The 19,463-nt window shown below is 31.7% G+C and overlaps 3 protein-coding genes across 3 annotated transcripts in view; 1 reads left to right on the top strand and 2 right to left on the bottom strand.

Moving 5' to 3' along the window:
- Positions 1-6,801, top strand: part of AGBE (1,4-alpha-glucan-branching enzyme) — a 102,967-nt gene extending 96,166 nt beyond the window's left edge. Inside the window, exons 17-26 of the mRNA XM_080165205.1 lie at positions 431-486; positions 787-877; positions 1,044-1,115; positions 1,251-1,345; positions 3,853-3,921; positions 4,352-4,460; positions 4,766-4,840; positions 5,562-5,618; positions 5,978-6,031; positions 6,464-6,801. Coding sequence (XP_080021331.1) covers positions 431-486; positions 787-877; positions 1,044-1,115; positions 1,251-1,345; positions 3,853-3,921; positions 4,352-4,460; positions 4,766-4,840; positions 5,562-5,618; positions 5,978-6,031; positions 6,464-6,556 — 771 coding nt within the window. The 3' untranslated portion in view covers positions 6,557-6,801. The remainder of the gene's footprint in view (positions 1-430; positions 487-786; positions 878-1,043; positions 1,116-1,250; positions 1,346-3,852; positions 3,922-4,351; positions 4,461-4,765; positions 4,841-5,561; positions 5,619-5,977; positions 6,032-6,463) is intronic.
- Positions 6,802-8,801: 2,000 nt separating this feature from the next.
- On the bottom strand, positions 8,802-11,169 carry LOC145322859 (speckle-type POZ protein-like). The gene is made up of 2 exons (XM_080165183.1): positions 10,402-11,169; positions 8,802-10,014 (listed from the first exon to the last, which is right to left on the bottom strand). The coding sequence occupies exons 1-2, from the start codon at positions 11,153-11,155 to the stop codon at positions 9,794-9,796; spliced, it is 975 nt and encodes a 324-aa protein (XP_080021309.1). The 5' UTR covers positions 11,156-11,169; the 3' UTR covers positions 8,802-9,793.
- An 8,043-nt stretch (positions 11,170-19,212) lies between these two features.
- The window catches only part of LOC145323141 (FMRFamide receptor-like), a 54,932-nt gene continuing 54,681 nt past the window's right edge, over positions 19,213-19,463 (bottom strand). Inside the window, exon 11 of the mRNA XM_080165531.1 lies at positions 19,213-19,330. Coding sequence (XP_080021657.1) covers positions 19,217-19,330 — 114 coding nt within the window. The 3' untranslated portion in view covers positions 19,213-19,216. The remainder of the gene's footprint in view (positions 19,331-19,463) is intronic.

Below are 19,463 nucleotides of genomic sequence, written 5' to 3'. Positions count from 1 at the left end.
ACTATTTTCTTGGAAAGTTGGACACCCCCAAACCCCCCCAAAAATGAAAAATACCACCCCCCCCCCCCCCCAAAAAAAAATAAAAATTTATTTTTAAAACTAAAATTAAAATAGTGGGATCTACTACCCCCCCCCCCAAAAAAAAAAAAAATAAAAAAAAATTCCCCCCCCCCCCCCCCAAAGAAATTTTATTTTTTAATTTTTCTTTGAAATATAAAATACAAAAAATTGGTTTGATCAAACCTCTTGGGGCAAAGCCCCTGGAGGCTAGGGGCGAAGCCGCTAGTAAATTAAAACATAAATATGAGCGTACAAATCCCTTTAAGGCTGTACATGAATGTTAATAATAATACAGAAGTTTATTATTGGTCTTCACCAAAACTCAACGGTTTTCTTTTTCTTGTATTAAAGTTTTTTTTGTTTGTTATAGGAACAAAGTGACGAGGAATGGAACATTGGAAATATTATTCACACTCTCACAAACAGGTTTGTACTTGTTTGATCATTAATAGCATTAGTGTAATTTGTGCTAGTTACTTTTAATGAAACTCTTATTTTTAATACAAATACCAAGGTGAAATTAAAGTACTTCTTGTGATTGAAAGCCAAAAACCAAACATCAGTAGATAATCTTTGTCTACCAATTTATTCTCAGAAAATATTTTTTAATGCAACTGACTTTTATCACTTTTCCATTACATTAAACATGTGTGTAAAAAAGAGTTATCATAAATCTTTTTTTCATCAAAGATGATGAAGAATTTTAATTATTTATTCTTATTATAGGAGATGGCAGGAGGCGTGTATTGGTTACTGTGAATCACATGACCAGGCTTTGGTTGGTGACAAGACTATTGCTTTCTGGCTTATGGATAAGGTATAGTGGTCGCTTACTTTTCCGGCAGTGAAAAAGAAACTGTAATCATTCATTTTTGCTGATTAAAATTACAGTACGGAAAAGTAGTTTACATCATAACGATCATTTTTATTGGTTTTTCTTTAGTGCGCCGCTATTACATAGATTTAAATTATTATTTTTTTAGGAGATGTATACTGGAATGAGTGCCTTGCATCCTGCTAATGATATTGTTGATAGGGGAATTGCTCTTCATAAGGTAAGATATTTGAAATGAACCTTTATTGAGATGTGAAAAGTATGAAGTTTTTTTAGCCTCGTTAAATAAATACACAATTAGTTTGTTGAGTAGCTTTGCACCAAGAAATATTGACATGAAACTTTTATTCTTTAGATGATTCGATTGTTAACTCATGGTTTATCTGGTGAGGGGTATCTTAACTTTATTGGCAATGAGTTCGGCCACCCTGAATGGTTAGATTTCCCCAGGTAAGGAGTTTGGCCACCCTAAACGGTTAGATTTCCCCTAGTAATTAGTTCGGCTGCCCTGAATAGTTAGATTTCCCAAAATAAAGAGTTTGGCCACCCTGAATAGTTAGATTTCTCAAGGTAAGGAGTATGGTCACTCTGAATAATTAGACTTCCCCCAGGTAATGAGTTTGGACACCTTTAATGGTTAGATTTTCACAGGTAAGGAGTTTGGCAACCCTGAATGGTTATATTTCCCCTGTTAAGGAGTTCGGCCACCCTGAAAGGTTAGATTTCACCAGATAAGGAGTTTGGCCAACCTGAATGATTAAGAGTCGAAGACATATACAAGGACATCTTATGACTTTTATTTAGAATATGGCTATCTATAATACAAAGAAATACGATGTCTGTCTATCAGTCTGTCTAACAGTCTGTATGTCTGAAGCTTAAAATCTTAGTAACCACTGAACCGATCGGGCTCTACTCTTCAGGGAATATACCTACTGGTCCAGTGATGGTTTTAAGCTATTTTCCTTGGGGAGTGGGACACCCCCAAAAAAATTCTTTTAAAACTAAAATTTTGAAACGGGGGTAGACCACTATGTTCCAGCGAGTGACAAAAAATCGTATTTTACATTTTGGAAAATACACTTTTAAACAATTGTTTAGTAATATACACAAGTTTTTGGAAATAAAGCCGAAAGAATTAGCTCTTTACAATGAAAAATAAGAATTTTATGTGTAATTATACCAGAGGTATGGAATTAAGTTCCTTTTCATCATTGTAAACAACTATTTTTAAGGTCAACTAAACTACATTTCAAATCAGCGTGGACCCTTTATTTTTAAAGCTATTTTTAAGTATTATATATTTTTGGAATCAGTATGTAATAATTTATACGTTTAGCCTTTCAAAGAAGTCAAATCTCCATTTTTTGTTGTAATTGTAGATGGTTTTCTTAGCATACTCAATTTCTGTAAAATAGACAATTTTCTTCTAATGAAAATTTATGTTTGGTTCCAGATCTCTTAAGCGCAAAAGAGCGCAAGCAAATCCTCTTACATGGTAATATTAGATGTATGTATAATATCAGAGAACTTTACCCTGTGTTTGCGAATGTATGCGAAGTTTGTTTTTTTAGGCCCCAAAGATACTGGGTCTATCAAAAAATAACAATTTTTTAAGATATAAAAGTAATTTATTTTTCTACTTATTTGCAACACATATTCAATTAAACTAAAAGTAAAGAAAAGTTTTTTAAAAAGATTATTCCTAAATGTCTAGGCTCTTATCTGAACCATTTTACCTTTTTAATGGGGGGGGGGGGGGGGGGAACGCCCCACTTATATCCACATCTGAACCCATTAAAGCTAGAAGTTTAAAAAATTTTATGTGGTTTCCTAGTTCAAATATATATTCTTATTTAATTCGTTAGCATTATTTACTCCCTTCACACTTATATTAAGCAACCTTTTTCCAAAGGTGCTTTCATACTTAGTAAAAAAAGACAAGTAAAATTTGTATTGTTTAAGATAGAAAATGCTTCCTTTCAAGTAAATTGAAAATAAAATGAAAGTATTACATATCAGAGATTTATAGGGATTAGACAATGGCCGAGAAATTAATGTACATTCCCAATGCTAATACACAAAATTGCCCCTTCTATAAATTACAATTAGTGATTGAAATGTTTGAACTAATAAACCAACTCAAAATTCAATAAAAGTCCCACAAATTGTTATCCCTACAAATAAGAAAACGCTATTTTGTGAATTTGGGGACTATTATAATAAATAGCCCATTGTCCCCTCCCTCCCTACTTATACACACAGAAAATAAATAAGAAATAGGACTTTAGATTAGAAATCTCAAAATATAAATTTCGGCGGTGGCGATCGGCGGGAAAACGGCGGCAGATTTTCATATAATTTCAGTAGGTCATACATACTTGTTAGAAAAGCTTATGTTTCAAATTTGAAGTCTATAGGTCAAAAATTGCAGTCTCAAGATTTGTTTAAAGATTTCTGAGGGATCAGGACCTGCAGGATCATACCTGGACCCTGAAATTGACTTAAACACTTAAATTTCATATGGTATGTACTAGTATAGGATATTTTAGTATCTGGTAACTTAAAATGCCTAATTTAAGGCAAACAAAATATTTTTGCTCTTTACCTGTATGACCCTGCCAGGTTTGCTGGCATCCTGTGCCAACCAGGACGGAGATATTTAAGATTTCACTTTTATATTGAAAGATATATGGATACTTATTGCTATTTAGATAAAATTTCATCTAAATTTTTAAATATACACTCTCTATGATTTTTTGTCATTTTTTGGCTTTTCTGGAACACGGTGTAGACTAAACAAAAATTTCCCATTCCCCCAAATTTTTTTTTTACTTTTCTTTTTAAATCTAAATAACACAAAAATATGTTGATCAAATCTCTTGGAGCAAAGCCGCTAGTATATAAATAATTCAATTATAAATGTTACCTATGATGATGTAATGATATTTTTTTAGAGAGGGAAACAATGAGTCTTATCATTATGCCAGAAGACAATTCAATTTGGTAGATGATGAGAATCTAAGGTAAATAAATCATAATTAGCTTTTATGAGCGTGTATGTATAGTGTGCTTGAACGTTGGGCTTTCGCAGAAGACTGCTATCCAGCAAAATTACTTGGGGCATAGCAAAAAAAATAACAAGGATGACAATATCAGTATCAGAGTATCAGTCAAAAAAATCATGGGTGGACTAACGAACAAAGTGTTATGGCTGATGTTCAGTAATCTTACAAAAATAAACAAAATCTCTAAAACCTGTAGCGTCAACAATGAACCAAGAAATTTGTACACTGGATATTGTTATCTTTCCTATAAAATCTGCAGTCTGTCTTAAAATCCGCCAAAAAATATATCTAGAGTTAAAAACTGAAACGTGGACGTCTAATTAAAGTAAATTATAGAGTGGATCCGCTACAAAAAAAATATATTTTGAATAACATAAACTTTATTCAGGTACAAGTTTTTGAATGGCTTTGATGCAGCCATGAATAATCTGGAGGATAGTATTGGTTGGCTGGCCGCGGATCCAGGATACGTGTCCACAAAACATGAAGGCGATAAGGTTAAAATTTATGTGTATAAAATGGTTTTATAGACAGTTATCCGCAATAAAAGAAAAGTTGTAGGTGTAAGAGATCAATTTGAAGAATTATAAAACATGTCAAGCAACACTTGGACCTTAAAAATATCAAATGGAAACAAATTGTTGTTAGTTTCTTTACTAACATTTTAAAGATAAAAAGTCACATAATGACTTATTAAAAAAAAACATTTCTGCATCATAAGCAAGACACTTTTCAGATGTTCTTAATCTAGTAGCTGGTGCATGACTATCTCTCTTTGTCTAAAAATGTTTATTTTCTTCAGATTATTGTGTTTGAACGAGCTGGAGCCGTTTTCTGCTTCAACTTCCATTGCACTAAATCTTTCTCAGATTATAAGGTAACAAAATACTGTTGTCCAAGTGGAGCGCATCCGCTAGTTGTCAGATTTTAGTTACCATTACCTCGTAAGGGCGGGATTCTCCTTCGATTTAAGTTAACATCTAGAGAATCTAGAGCATCATCCGCGTGTAATGGGTTGCAATACTCTAACACTCTAAGTAACATCAATCAGACAACCAACCATTTGATTGCACGACCTTTGTCTGAAAAACTGTTCATGGAAATTAGTTGCGCCTGGTTATGGGCCAAGGCATTCCCCCTACTCTTACTAATTTATGTCGCGCACCTGACATAGCAGCAGTAGAAACCACTATTAACGTCATTAGTTATGACGCGGTCTCGGCCCAAAATTCGAACCTATCACCTCCCCGGCGACGAGCGGATGCGCTACGTGATGAGCCACGATCGCGGGTTTTTGTCAGATTTAAAGTTAGTTTTGAGTTCTTCAAATTAACATTTTAATGACAATCAATGTTAAATATATGTACTCCTCGATCATAATTAACAAAATTACCCTTTAAGTATATTAAAATTATGGACTTGACAACCTTATCAATAATTAATATTTCCTTTCAAACTTATGGGAGAACGAGTTTATAACCTTTTGCAGGCTAAATGTCCTTTCCCTTCCGAATTTACTTACATAAAAGATTTGTTATAAAAATTTTTAAAAAAATGGACATAAAGAAGTATATGCTGACTTTGAATTTAATTTTTAGATTGGTGTTGAGGTGAGTGGAAAGTATGAAATCAAATTGGATACAGATGACAAAAAGGTAAAAACATCACAAAAGAATACTTTTGTGGTGAAAAGCTACTCTATAACTCGAATATAAGGAAGGATCTAACTACCGCCGCGCTGGACCGATATGGTTCTTCTTTAAAGTGAAACTTCTTGAGGTCCGGAGAAGTTTATATCTAGTTTTGGGGAAGGTACAGCCACCATCTTAAGAGAAAGCGCTTATGAAAAAAACACCTTAAATTTTTTTTAAAAATGGTGGAATGTGAAGGGTGTAATTATTCTTCCCCTTTTTCTTTTAAGTTCCCCTAATGGCCTCTAGGGGCATAGTCGCTAGTATTAAAAATGTTCTGAATTATCTTAATGCTTTTGATTTCTGACACAAAATGTTTTTAGTTTGGTGGACATGGAAGACGAGATCTTACAATTGCTTCCCACACTTTCCCAGAGGTAACAGTTTGGGAGTTTTTGTAGCGCAGCTACTTAAAACTATAAATATATTAATGTACGTTTGTCCAACACTAAGAGTTAGTCAACTTAATCTTTATATTGCTGCGCTACTAGGTAGTAGTTTCAAAATGTTCTTTTGCAATAATCAGTATGATGCGTAGTGTTGAAAAACTTTATACTCCTTAATTTTCCCCAATCAAATTATCAATGATACGAATACGTATAAGTACTTTACTTCTTAATTATCAATATTACAGATTTAATTTTAATTTTAATTTATTTTAAGTTTCCTCTGGTGAAAACCAGTTTTTAATTGAGCTGTAAAGTATCTTTTTTGTTTTGTTTTAGAAAATGTCAAGTAAAAAAGGTCATATTTTTATCCGCGGATAACTCTCACATCCACAATGCCATTGGTTAAAAATGTTATTTTAGGGCTACAATGGACGTCGGAATCACATGTGTGTATACTTGCCCTGCAGAACTGCCATGATCCTCGTCAAAACTGGAGAATCCGATTTTAAATAAATAACAGAAAAACTTTATATCTAAAAGACATATTAATCAGCAAATCTCAAAATTACTTTTTTGTTGTATAGAATTTCAGAAAAAATTTAATTTGTTAAAACTTATATTTGTAGTAGTTTTTACTTAAACTTACAAAATTTTTAGAGCTTCTTTTTATCCACGTTTTATATCAGTTTTATTGTTATGTAAAAGTTGTTTTAATTTTATATAATGTAAATATCTTAAAAATAAAAGTTTTCGAAAATTATCTTTGGTAAGTATTCAAACGAGGATTATTTTGTCTGTTAGAAGCGCAGCAACAAACTGTCTTTTTTTTATAAAAAGAACAAAAATATAGCAAGATAAAAAACTGACGCATTTAGTAAATCTACATTGGATAAGATTAGGTACGTGATTGGATTAATTAAAAGTTTATCGTCTTCGTAATTAACTACTTTAAAACAGGATAAAATATTCAAGTTTAGTGGATGAAGTTATTTCGCTTGCTTTTTGTATTCACCTTACTGTAAGGTTTCTTTCATTAGTGGACTAAAGTGTAACAGCTGCCATTTTATTGATTTATTTCTGTATTGTCCGTTTATCTCATTTCCAGGGGTAGCTATTCTAACAATAAATTCTACAAAAAAAATCACGAAACCTTAAAGTATTTGGAAGTATCTTTTGTTTATTTATGTAACTGAAGGGGGTTGTGGGGAAATTTACCTTTAGAATTATTTGTCAGAATATTATTCCCATGTCCCTGCTTATTTCAAAATCCGAATGATATCTCAATACCAACTCATGGTTGAATTTCATCCCTATTCCGAAAAACTTTAGTAAACATGACACTTTTTACACTGCACTAAAAAAGGTCAACTATATTTCAAAATTTATTTATTTGAATTATACTAAAGTAGATATTAAAATAAGATAAATGTTTTTTCAACTAGATAGGTACTTAACAATATACTTTATTTATTAATATCAATGAATTCTGAGTTGTTTGAATAAGGACATGATACCTAATAACAAAATTTGTAAACTAATTCCTATTGCTAATGTTTGAAAGCAAATATTCTTTCCCCCAATCCCTACGAGAAAAAAATTTCCTTTGTAGTAGCTTCCAAATATTTAGTAACAAAGAAGTTAATACCTATGAAATTAAGAAAAATATTTCTCCCCATCATACTATAGAAATCATTCATTAATCTCTTCTTTAATCTCTACTTTACACTCAACAGGAGAAATTGTTTGTTCTTTTATAGTATCATTTTCTTCTTTCAAACATAGGGGATCAGCTTCACAACTTTCCTCTTTAAATTTTTCTTTATTTGTAGCATTATTATCAGTCTCTACGTCATTGGATTCTACGCCGCCAGTAGCAGCCAGCTTCTCAAGATGACCAGCTGATTTCTTGTGATTTCTCAATGATCGTTGGTTTGCAAATACTTTATCACACAAACCACATTCAAGTTGTTTACCAGTAATGTGAACCTTTTTGTGGTTGCCTATAGTGTTTTTTGAAAAGCCTGATTTGCCACATATATCACAGGATACAGTTAGGGATTGAACATATTCTAAAAACTGGTCCAGATCCATGTCTGGAAGTGCGACTCTAAGGGCTACCAGCTTGTTGTGGGAACCTGACTTTTTGTGTGTGTTCAAATCAGTATTTCTGAAAAATGCTACAGCACATATTTCACATGAATATGGCTTGACGCCTGTATGAGTCTTTTTGTGTGCATTTAAACTTTTACGCTTGAAGAAAGAAGCTTCACATTCGTCACATTGAAATGGTTTAGGATCTTCTTTATGAATTTTTTTGTGTTGACAATAATCCTCTCTGGTTGCAAATGACATGCCACAAACATGACAAGAGATTAATTCTCCTAAGTGAGCCTTTTCATGTTTATCCTTTTTAGGTTTATCAATAAATGTCATTTCACACATGCTACATGAAAATGGTTTCTCTCCAGTGTGAAGTCTCATGTGTTTTATCAGTGCTGGCTGATTGACACATGTTCTGCTACATATTTCACATGTAAATCTTTCATCTCCTGTATGTAGTCTCATGTGCAGTGATAAGTACTGTTTGGTTTTAAATGTTTTTGGGCACACTTCACATGAAAATGGTCTCTCATCAGAGTGGGTTCTCATGTGCAACTTCAGATTATATTTGTTTGTTATAACTTTTGAACATATTTGACATTCAACTTGCGCATTATATTTAGACTCTTCTGCCTCCATTTTATAAATTAAATACCTATTTATCTGAAATATAATAATAATAATAATGATAATCATGTTGATATAATATGGTTTTAATTTTATTTCAGGTGCAATCACAAGTTCCAAAATTTCTTAGTTCCATTTAGAAAAACGAAGCTACTTTTTATAATTCAATTTGTCCTTACGTCCATCAGTAACCTAATAGGGGAAATTTGATTTTATCAGCTTTTATTTAAGAGACAGTTTTTTTTTAAAAATAACATCTGCTCAATAACTCACTTTACCATTTCTTAATCTATTATTTCTTAGGTCTTTGCTACTTACGGATATTGCCATCCTTGTTTCCTTTTAGATATGAGCTATTCCTTGGAAAAGTTTTGGAAAAGCCACCACCACCTACACAATCAGTTTCCAATTTTCCTCCAAACTTACAAAATCTGTCCAAGTGATTGTCTAGGCATTGAAAATGTTTTTTCGTCTTTTTTATCACATCAATTTATTTATATAACAAAATATTCTTTTTTAAAATCAATTTTGATTCTTTGGGGGAAATGATTTCAATAACAAGAATAAATTTCTAGCATAATTTTTACTTTTCTGAAAAAAAATAAAGTAAAATGCAAGATTTACAGGTAGATAAGTCAATTTTTATAACAAGATTGCAATTTATGCTAAAATAGGGCGTCTGTAGAGTACATTGCCAAGAAATGCTTTTTTAGTAGAAAATTGAAAATAAAAATAATACTTTTTGTCTCTATGCTTAACTTTTAAAAATTGCTTTTACTCTTTCCTCCAATGCCTTCTATTTAAATTAGGTAATATAAAACATAAAATAGTTTTTTTGAATTATTTCCTAGGTATAATCAAATCATTTCTTTTTTACAGTGAATCCACTAGGTATAATTTTGTACTATTTGAACATGATTGTTTAAATGCAAGTTATATGGTATTTAAATGTACATATAAAAAATATATATCAAATAAACAAAATATCAATGGCAAATAACAATGTCAGGCACAACAAAAGCACTAAATGTTATTTTGTTTAACAACTCCCTTCATAATTTCTATTACAAGATCCTGGGAGACATTCTTTAGCTCAGGTCTTTCCGTAAAATCAGCGATATTTTGAACTATGTAGTCCATAGCTTCTTCCTTCAGGATCTTACAGTTATATCTGTCAGCCAAATTCAAGTAGGATAAGGCACTCTCATTGGTAAGATTGTTCATCATGAAGGTAGTGCACATATCTAAAATAAATCCAACAATAAGATGTAATTTATAAACTTTATACAGGATGTTTTTTTGGAGGAACTGTTTTGAAAGCTTATTTAATCTATACTACTGAAAAGGAGGATGTGCACAAGAATGAAACAATACGCAGGGGGGGGGGGGCTACTCGAGAACCCTTAGTGCTGGAGTGAGCTAATTTTGGATTAAAGTTTCTATAGGGCCAGAAATATTGCTTCCCCTCCCCCCCAAAAAAATCTGGAGAAGGTGGTTAATATTATTGGGTGTTTTTCAGAAACCACTAAAGATAAATGGAGCAATTAAACCCCAAGATAAAACTTTTGTTGGTCTACAGTTGCTTTTAAAAATATTGTCGACCCCCACCCAAATAAAGACATAAATCCAACCTGTTAAACTCTCTATCATGTACATGTGTGCTGCAACAAACAAATCAGCAGCATTATCTTCCAGTTTCTTTAATTTGCCACTGTATATGAAAGTAATAAGATCCTTCAGTACTTCAGGTTCCATGTTGTCAATGTTGACGCATCCTGTCTGGCTTTCTTTGCAGGAATTGGTAAACATAGCTTTGAATACAGAAGATCTAGATCCTAGTATAACTTTGTGGGCTTTTATCTTGATATCTTTGCAATGTATTTCAATGTCAGAGAACTCGTCATTAAATGAAAATTTTTCGAGGTCATCGATTAGGCACATGGTAGGATCTTTAGATTTATCTTTAACACCTTCTGATTCAAAGAAAACTGTCAGAGTTCCATCTGGTAAAATAGTCTCTTCTTGTGATTTTAATGTCTGGATTTCAATAAACTTTTTAAAGCCCCAACCAGAACATTCACTGAAAATACGATTTTTTGCTGTCACATTAATGAACTGCTTTTCATCTTTATCTAGAATGCTCATGTTCCATGAAACTGTACATGATTTTAGGCTATCAACAGGGGAAAGGTATAATCCAACCCAACTTGGCTCTCTATTTCCCTTTGGATACAGACTCAAATAAAACGTTTTCTGTATTCCCTCTTTGCTAATCAGAGTGAATGGAGGAGATGTAATAAATGCTCCTTGATTTACATTCAAATTCAAGAAGTTTGGGATTTTCCATTGAAAGCTATTTGGACATAGAGTACCAACTTCAGACATTTTTAGAGGGATGGTTTTCTGAAATAAAAAAAAATTATTTGGCTTACATAACATGAGTAGGTGTTATTGTAACTTTATTGTACTTTATAGAGCTTTGTTTCTAGAAAGTCTCTCTCCAGACTATAATATGCCTATAAATATGTTTAAACTGTTTTTAACCTATTTTTAAAACATATATCAAAAATATACTATGACACCAGTAGAATTAAACTGCAGAGCCTAAATTTGAATTAAGTCCCCAATAAACTTTTTTGAGGGGATTTAAAAATTAATTTTACTGTTGCTGTGGTCTTTTTTGATCAGAGCAAAAGGTATTTTTTTATTTGGGTAAAATTCGTAGCTTTTAGAGTGTTTTGCTTCATATATATAGTATTCTGGTATAGAGTAAAATTAGGCCTTTGATTTCATCTAAATTAATTCATTAAAAACTTAATTCTTTACAATATATCAATGAATTAACTTTATCGTGCTTGTTTTCCATCACTTATTTAAAACACAAAAAAATTGGCTGTAAAGGGTTAAATAGTGAAAGATGACAACAAACGTTTACGCAATACAACAGTTTTTTTTGTCACATATAACAAATATGATAAAATATAAGATTATTCAAACTTATTTTTTTAAATATTTTTAAAAAGCATGTATCTTTTATGTGTATAGTTTTAATTCTTTTCATTTTAATTAAATAAAAATTATTTAACTACATTGGAAATAAGTCACTTTGTGAAAACACTCTTTTTTGAATTGTAAAAAACTGAAATGAAACGAGACTTCTAATTGGTTCAGACTTCAGAATAATATGTTTTATTTTAATGTTAAATTTCTTCTACATAAATTATTGTTTTAGAAAAAAATTATTTGCATCGAACAGAGTAGAGTTTTTATTATTGTATTGATATAATCTGAATCACATCAAATTGTTCTGTAAGAAACAATTTAACCCCAAACTAAAAAATGCTTTTGCTTTCATCAAAACGATCACAGCAACATATAAAATTGATTTTTAAATCCCCCCAAAAAAGTTTATTGGGGACTTAATTCAAATTTGGGCTCTGCAGTCTGATTCTACTGGTGTCATAGTATATTTTTGATATATGATAAAAAAATAGGTTAAAAACAGTTTAATAAGAACTGTAATTGTTTACTGAAGCTGGTTATGAGATATCAGTAGCTTATAGACAGACATGAAGCCTAACTATGCATACACACAGGGGCGTCCAAGCTTTTTTTTTTTTGGGGGGGGGGGTAATTCGTTTTCGGGGGGTGGGGGGAAATGGGAAATTTTTTTTATGTTCATTCATCCCAAATTATGAAAAACCAAATTACACATTTTGTAAATTAAAATTATAGTTCAAAATTTTGGACATGCTAGCTTGAACCATTATAAATCAAGTCTCTAAAGTTTTTGGATCTAGAAATTAGAGATATTATTTTTAAAACTTAATGTAACAGTATAATTTAAAATACGATGTCCCTGGAGCTCTCTGCTTATCATACTGTAAGAGTATCTATAATACAAAGTAGAATGATGTCTATCTGTTTGTTTGTTTGTAGCGAAGGATCTCGCTTACCGCTGAACTGATCGGGTTCTCCTTTACTCATAGGTCCCGGGAATGTTTATAACTATTTTTTTGGGGGTGGGACACTCCCAACCCCCCAAAAAAATGAAATCCCCCCCCCCAAGAAAATTTTTTTACAAATTTTTCTTTTAAATCTATAATAAGAAAAATTGGTTTGATCAAACCTCTTGGGGCAAAGCCCCTAGAGGCTAGGGGCGAAGCCGCTAGTATAGTATAAAGTATGTCTGTAGTTATGATGACTATTACTAAAGATCTCGTACTAACCACAGAAACAATTTAATTCTTTTTATAGTAGGATAATTTAATTTGCGTTTAGATCTTAGGCAGACAGACATCATATTACTTTAATATATAGGATGTACATAAATTAATTTCAACAGCCGTAAAATAAGTACAGTGGCGTGCGAAGCACTTTGTCTAGGGGGGGGGGCATTTTGAAGATTTTGCAAAATTTTGCCCCCCCCCCCCTAAATCAAAGTGCCCCCGGGGGGCACTTTCCATTAGGGGGGGGGCATTTTGATTATGTATACTAATTTTAAATAAGGGCGTTTTAAGGGGTGGGATTATTTGATTATAGGCCTTTTAGTCCTTATCCCTTCTTCCCCATCCCTTCTCCCATCCCTATTTCCTATTTTTTCCCCCATCTCTTCCCCCCCCATCCTTCCCCCCCCCATCTCTTCTCCCCCATCCCTTCTCCCAATCCTGCAATGACTGAAGGGATGGGAGCTAGAAAGCATCTACGAAAAAAAAAGTACAGAGGATAATTTAATAAATTTTTTTCTTCAAATATGCAGGGAGGGAGATGTTTTTAGGCTATTTATTACACTAGTCCCCAATATTTCATATAAACATTTTCTTATACGTTGGCTCAACAACTTTGGGGACTTTAATGGAATTTTGATTGGTTGGTTAATTAAGTTGAGTTTCCATACGTTTCATCCACTAATTGTAATCCAAATAAGGGGTAATTTTGTGTATCATCATTGGGGATGTACAAAATTTCTTTGGTAAAAAGTTTATATTATACAAAATAAATACTTACTATCCTATTACCTGGTTTGTTACGTTCAGCGAAAAGAGATAACCTAATTTCTACACTAATTAAAAATTTGTTAAGGTTAAATAAATAGTAACTGTAAAATTTTTTTTTGAAGTATTTCTTGATCTTTTGGAAACTGGGATAGTTTGGAGGGTAGGGGGCAAAAAGGGGCATTTTTGTTTACCAGGGGGGGTGGGGGAAACGGGGCATTTTTCAACATTTAGGGGGGGGGGGCGTTTTGGTCGCTAGGGGGGGGGGCGATTGCCCCAAATGCCCCCTTCGGTTCGCACGCCACTGAATAAGTATAAAGAAAGTTTATCAGAAATCAAAGCAAGCACTTAAAAAGCCTACTATTTTCGCCGTCCTCTGTTCAGCTTGTTTTCATTCTATCATTTATATTAAGTAATAAGGTTTTTGTCTGTCCGTAAAGGTCTCGCTAACCACTAATCCCATTAAGAATTCCATTTGATTGAAACCTATTTCGCATGGTTTCCAGCAGTGTTTCGGAGCCGGGAGCAGCAACATTTTTGGTGGAGCCGGATCCGGAGCCGTATTTTTCGTTAAATACGGCTCCGGATTAGCTAAAAATGATTTTAAAGTAATATTATAATTAGGCAACGGTCTATTTCCATATAATAAACTGAAAAACTATTGTTACTAAAATAGACACACATCCTTCTACTTTTATATAGCTTTAATCAAATAAAAGCAAAATATTTTATATTATTTATTTTATTTTATCAAATTCAATAATGAAAAAAAAATGATATATTAATATTAAGGTAGGAGCCGGACCGGAGCCGCAACAAAATTATAAGGCTCCGACACAATGGTTTCAGGATAATTTATTTTACATAATACTAGTCTAGGTACTTGTTTTTGGCAATATTTATTTAAATACAAGTCCCTAGATGCAAAGTGTGAAGCCTTTACTTTTTAAAACAAAAATGGTTTTATTTCTGTGCTTCACTTATAATTAATGATGTCATCCTTTATATCTAGTTTTTTTTCATATTTATATTTTGTTGAATTCCTTGTTTATTTACGTATTTTGAATGCCGCGCTAATATTTAATTTTTAAAAGTCGTCTTTCACAACATTTATTTTTGAAAAAGTAAATAATCTTAAGGTAAGAAAAAATAAAAATAAATCTATCAATAATGGAAGATCATAGATATAACATGATTTACAGAAATAGGTGTAATGAAAGACAGACGTACAAATGAGTTATTAATAAAGAAACACACACAAAAGAGCTGTCTATCTGGATTAGCGACCGAGATAATTAGATTCTTTTTTCTTCACACTAATGGAAATTAGAACATAGAGTAGTTTTGCCACCTATAAGAAATTCGTCGTCATATTAACAACAGAGACGTATATTTAATCAAACTGACGGAATATCAGTCACTTATATAGTAGTTTCTCTATCAGAATATTAATTTGGTTGAAAAATGAAGTTTGATACATAGAAATTTATATATTTGTACATAAAGTTTATTTCAAGTAAAGGTGATACTAATATAATTTTATGCTTTAAGCAGGTACACATGTAATTAACTGATTGATTATCACATACATATCAAAGAGGACTTTCCATTACAGAGCTTTCATCAATAATTTAATAAAAATAAATTTAAATAAGCCTTGATTTGGAAAATCTTCTTTACACTAATAATAGAGGCATTGAACAAAAAAAGGAATTATTCTAACACTTTATAACAACTATACATAAATTAACATGAATTTAAAATATGCGTTAGATTAACATCACAATATACAAAATCATCCCCTTTGTAGATTATAATTATTGGTAGAAAAGTTTGGATAAAAAGACTTTCATTGTAACGCTTACAAACAATTTTATTATAAAATTTGTACTTGATTTTAATTTTCCAATTTACCGAATATTCAAATTAAAACCAAGTGTTTTTTGTTTTATAATGAAATGAAAAGACCATGACAAAACCTCTGCACTGCGTGCCCAGGGACAAGGGAAGGCTATTCTGGCAAACAATGCTTTAGAGCTGATTTCATAGATTTCCAGTTAAAACTAGATGATGAGATTATGCAACTTTTGGCAGAATTTGATAAGAATCTCAAGCATTATTTTATTAGTTTTTGCTCACTTTACTACAAGCCATGCAAAAATGATAGTCAGAGATTAGTTCCATGTTCAGTTTTGAGATGAACGAGTTGAATAATGCTTTTTACATATTTGATATATTTTATCTAAATCATAGACTACTCGTAAATTATAATTTTAATAGTGAATAAAATTTATTGAAAATCCCAAAGAGTGGATAGCTGTAATATTTTCAAAAATATTTAAGATTGTTTAGATATTTATCTCATCAAAAAATTTTACATAAAAAAAGTTTTTACAGCACCTATCAATAAAATTCTGAACTACATAACTATTCTTTTCCAAATCCTAAATTTTATAATATATGTTGTGGTTTAATTTGGTATTTCTTGACAACATCTTGCCTCTAATTGCGAAACAAGTTGGAGGGAAGTGTCGAAATAGGAAATGTAAATAAGGAGCTTCCCTGAAATCATAAAATGATTTATCATGTCCTGCAATATTGAACATAAAAACAACTAATCTTCTCGAATATTAACAATTTACAAACTTATTACAGAATTTAAAAATGGGTAATTTTCCCCAAAGTGCCTTGTAGAGCACAGAATCCCCCCTTTCCCCACCATTAACTTAAAACAAATTGTAAACGATCAAAGGGGCGGGGGTCCTTTTGGTATAGCATTAAGGAAACCAAAAGATATAATCTTAATAAGGAGGGGGATCAGTGCTTAATAGGCAACTTTGTGGTAAGGCACCAATATATATACTTTTTATGCTTATTTGTTATTAAGGTGTTCGTCAAATAGAATTTAGTATTTTATGTTTATTTATTTTTTAAAAGCGAAGCTTTTCTATAATTATGGTCGGTCCGTAAGTCCGTACGTCTTTCCATTACAGTTAGCTGTTTCCGTTAATTTAAAAAGGTTAGAATTGTCCTATCAATTCAAACTTTACATGCTAATTCCTATAGCTGTTAGGTACCACTTAGAAAGCGCAGCAACTCTATAATCGTTACCAGAAAGTTCATTCGTTCATTTAAAACAGGCTTATTTTTTACTTTTTTTACAACAAATTTTTGTATGTTAAAATTATCCTAGTCATCAGATTTTTTGAATACTGATTCCTATTACAACAAGGGAAAGTGTTATAAGCGAAGCATCTCTATAATAAAGTCCTAAAAACGTCATTATGTCCTTAAACAGTAACATGTATTTAATCAGTTTTGCAACAAATTTACTCACAATTTTGTAGACATATGCATTAATATTCAGTTTATTCAGTTCTGACACTCTACTAGATTTAATGTATGTTTGTCCTTCAATTTCAGCGCTTCGCTTATGAATGTTGTCATCCTTGTTTTAATAAGTAATGAACAATGAATTTTATTTTTGAGCTTTAAAGTAAGATGTATTTTAATCATTGAATCAATATGAAACTTTTGTCTTAACTTGTTTTAAGGGGTTAATAAAAGTGTTTGAAAATGCATCAAAGTAAAAATTTATTAAAATTTTTTGTTTTTTGTCTTTAATCAGTTACAAATATTATGGAAAAAAAAAAAATTAAAGATTTAAATTTTACGAAGTAATTAAAAATATTTTTTTAATCTCCCTACTTTTGAATTGTTTGGTAAGAATTCTTTTGTTTGTTTTGAAAAACGGTCTGCTAATTTCTTATCTAATAGTGAGGTTTAGTGATGAGATTTAGCGAATTTAAACTCTTATCTACTTTACTATAAACCCCTTTTTATAATAGTTGAATCATCCCAAACATTCAAAACTTTTAAAGGTTTCGTGAATTAGTTGCGTGATTTTAATAGAATTGTTGATCAGAAAGAACTTCCCTTGTCCCTGTGCGTGCCCAGGATGTATGAATGGATGGAACTCCTTGGTGCCAGGAGTATCTGTATATAGGAATATAGCAAGTGTATTAAACATCTTCAGTAACCAGATGTAAGTTCTTAGGTGTCAGGAATATCTGTATGTAGCTGATTATAGCAGGTGTATTAAACGTCAACAGCAACCAGGGTGTTTATATGGAGCTCCTTGGTGTCAGGAGTATCTGTATGTATAGGAGTATATCAGGGGTGTTAAACATCTACAGCATCCAGGGAGTATGTGTGGAACTTCTAGTTGTCAGGAGTTTCTGTATGCAGAAGTATGGCAGATGTATTAATCATATATGTATGGAACTCCTAGGTGTCAGGAGTATCTGTATGTAGGAGTATAGCAGATGTATTAATCATTCAGGATGTATGTATGGAACTCCTAGGTGCCAGGAGCATCTGTATGCAGGAGTATATTGGGGGTATTAAACATCTACAGCATCCAGGGCATAAGTATGGAACTCCTGTGTGTCAGGTATAGCTGTGTGAGATGCCAGCCTGTTGTGAAGTCCATCCTGTTCAAGCTGGAGGTCACGCAGCATTGGGGTGTGCCTCTGAAAAAAAAAATTAAAATAACTTCAATGAATAAATTTTAAAAAAACATAACATAATCAAATTTTTACAAGATGCACACAGAAAGCAAAACTTTCTCTAACATCAAAGAAATTATGATAAACTTAAAAGCAGTGCCCCCAGCCTCTAGGGGATCAATTTTTGGGTTAAGAGGTGTATGGTTTTTACCATAAATCCACCACAAGGCCAATAAAGCTTCCTTCAAAGTCAAAACTTAACCAACCCAATTAATTCAACCTAAAAAAACCTTACTACTTTATTTAAATACCCAAATGTCATAAAGCACAAATTTTGTTACATATTTTCTGCACATTTAAACTCCAATCAAACAAGAATTTTGTATGGTAAATTTGTACTGTGTATTTTACAAAAAAAAAAACATTAAACATTCAATTTCCAGACTTTAATATTTATCTATTTCTTACCCAATTCCTTAGTTCATTTCTGAAGCTTGTCTAAAATAAGTTTAATTACTTTTCTTTATTAAGAAATCTGTGGAATCTTTTTTTAAAAAGAATTTAATCAATTTTTTATTAAAATGAAGTAGTGCTCTTAAAACTAATCAGAGGATTGGGATTTATTAAAAAATTTTAATAACTCCAAGTGATTAATATTTTTGTTAGCTACAGAAAAGTATTATCAGAAAAAAACTACTTAAAAATAGATAAAGTTATGTTTAATTTAACTGTGGGCATGAATTCATTTGTGCAATGACATTAAATTTTGATCTAATATTAGCACATAGAAAATATGATTTGATATATGTTATAAAAACCTACTGAAAAAAGTAGGCAACTCAATTCTGACTAACATGGAACTTTAGAGTTTTAATATCTGGCTAGATGCTGGTTTTCATAACCAATAAAACTTTAACCTACAGCATTTATTGATTTTTACAAGTTTAAATACTTCCATGTTTGAAACAGTAGATGTAGAAATTAACAGAGCTGCTGAATACAGTCAACAAGTGGGAGACTGAGGTTATGCAGGCAATCCAGGTTGGCCAATCAGGAGTCTGAAAATAATAAATATGAACCAATAAGAAGATTTAATTCAAATATTTCTTATGTAAGGACCAATCAGTAGCCTTAATTCAAATAGTGATTCAAATATAAGTAAATTTACCAATCAGGAGCCTTCATACAAAT

The sequence above is a fragment of the Acartia tonsa genome, chromosome 6, assembly GCF_053477335.1.
Source record: "Acartia tonsa isolate MP-2025a chromosome 6, ASM5347733v1, whole genome shotgun sequence".
NCBI classification, from domain to species: domain Eukaryota; kingdom Metazoa; phylum Arthropoda; class Copepoda; order Calanoida; family Acartiidae; genus Acartia; species Acartia tonsa.
This window is presented reverse-complemented; position numbering and strand designations above follow the sequence as displayed.

What these genes read in the sequence shown, in the direction of transcription:
- LOC145322859 (XM_080165183.1), bottom strand. Translation starts at nt 11,155, where the DNA reads ATGTCTGAAGTTGGTACTCTATGTCCAAATAGCTTTCAATGGAAAATC. An exon ending in CATGATAGAGAGTTTAACAG is followed by an intron (nt 10,015 to 10,401) that starts GTTGGATTTATG and finishes GATTTATTTTAG; the next exon opens with ATATGTGCACTACCTTCATG.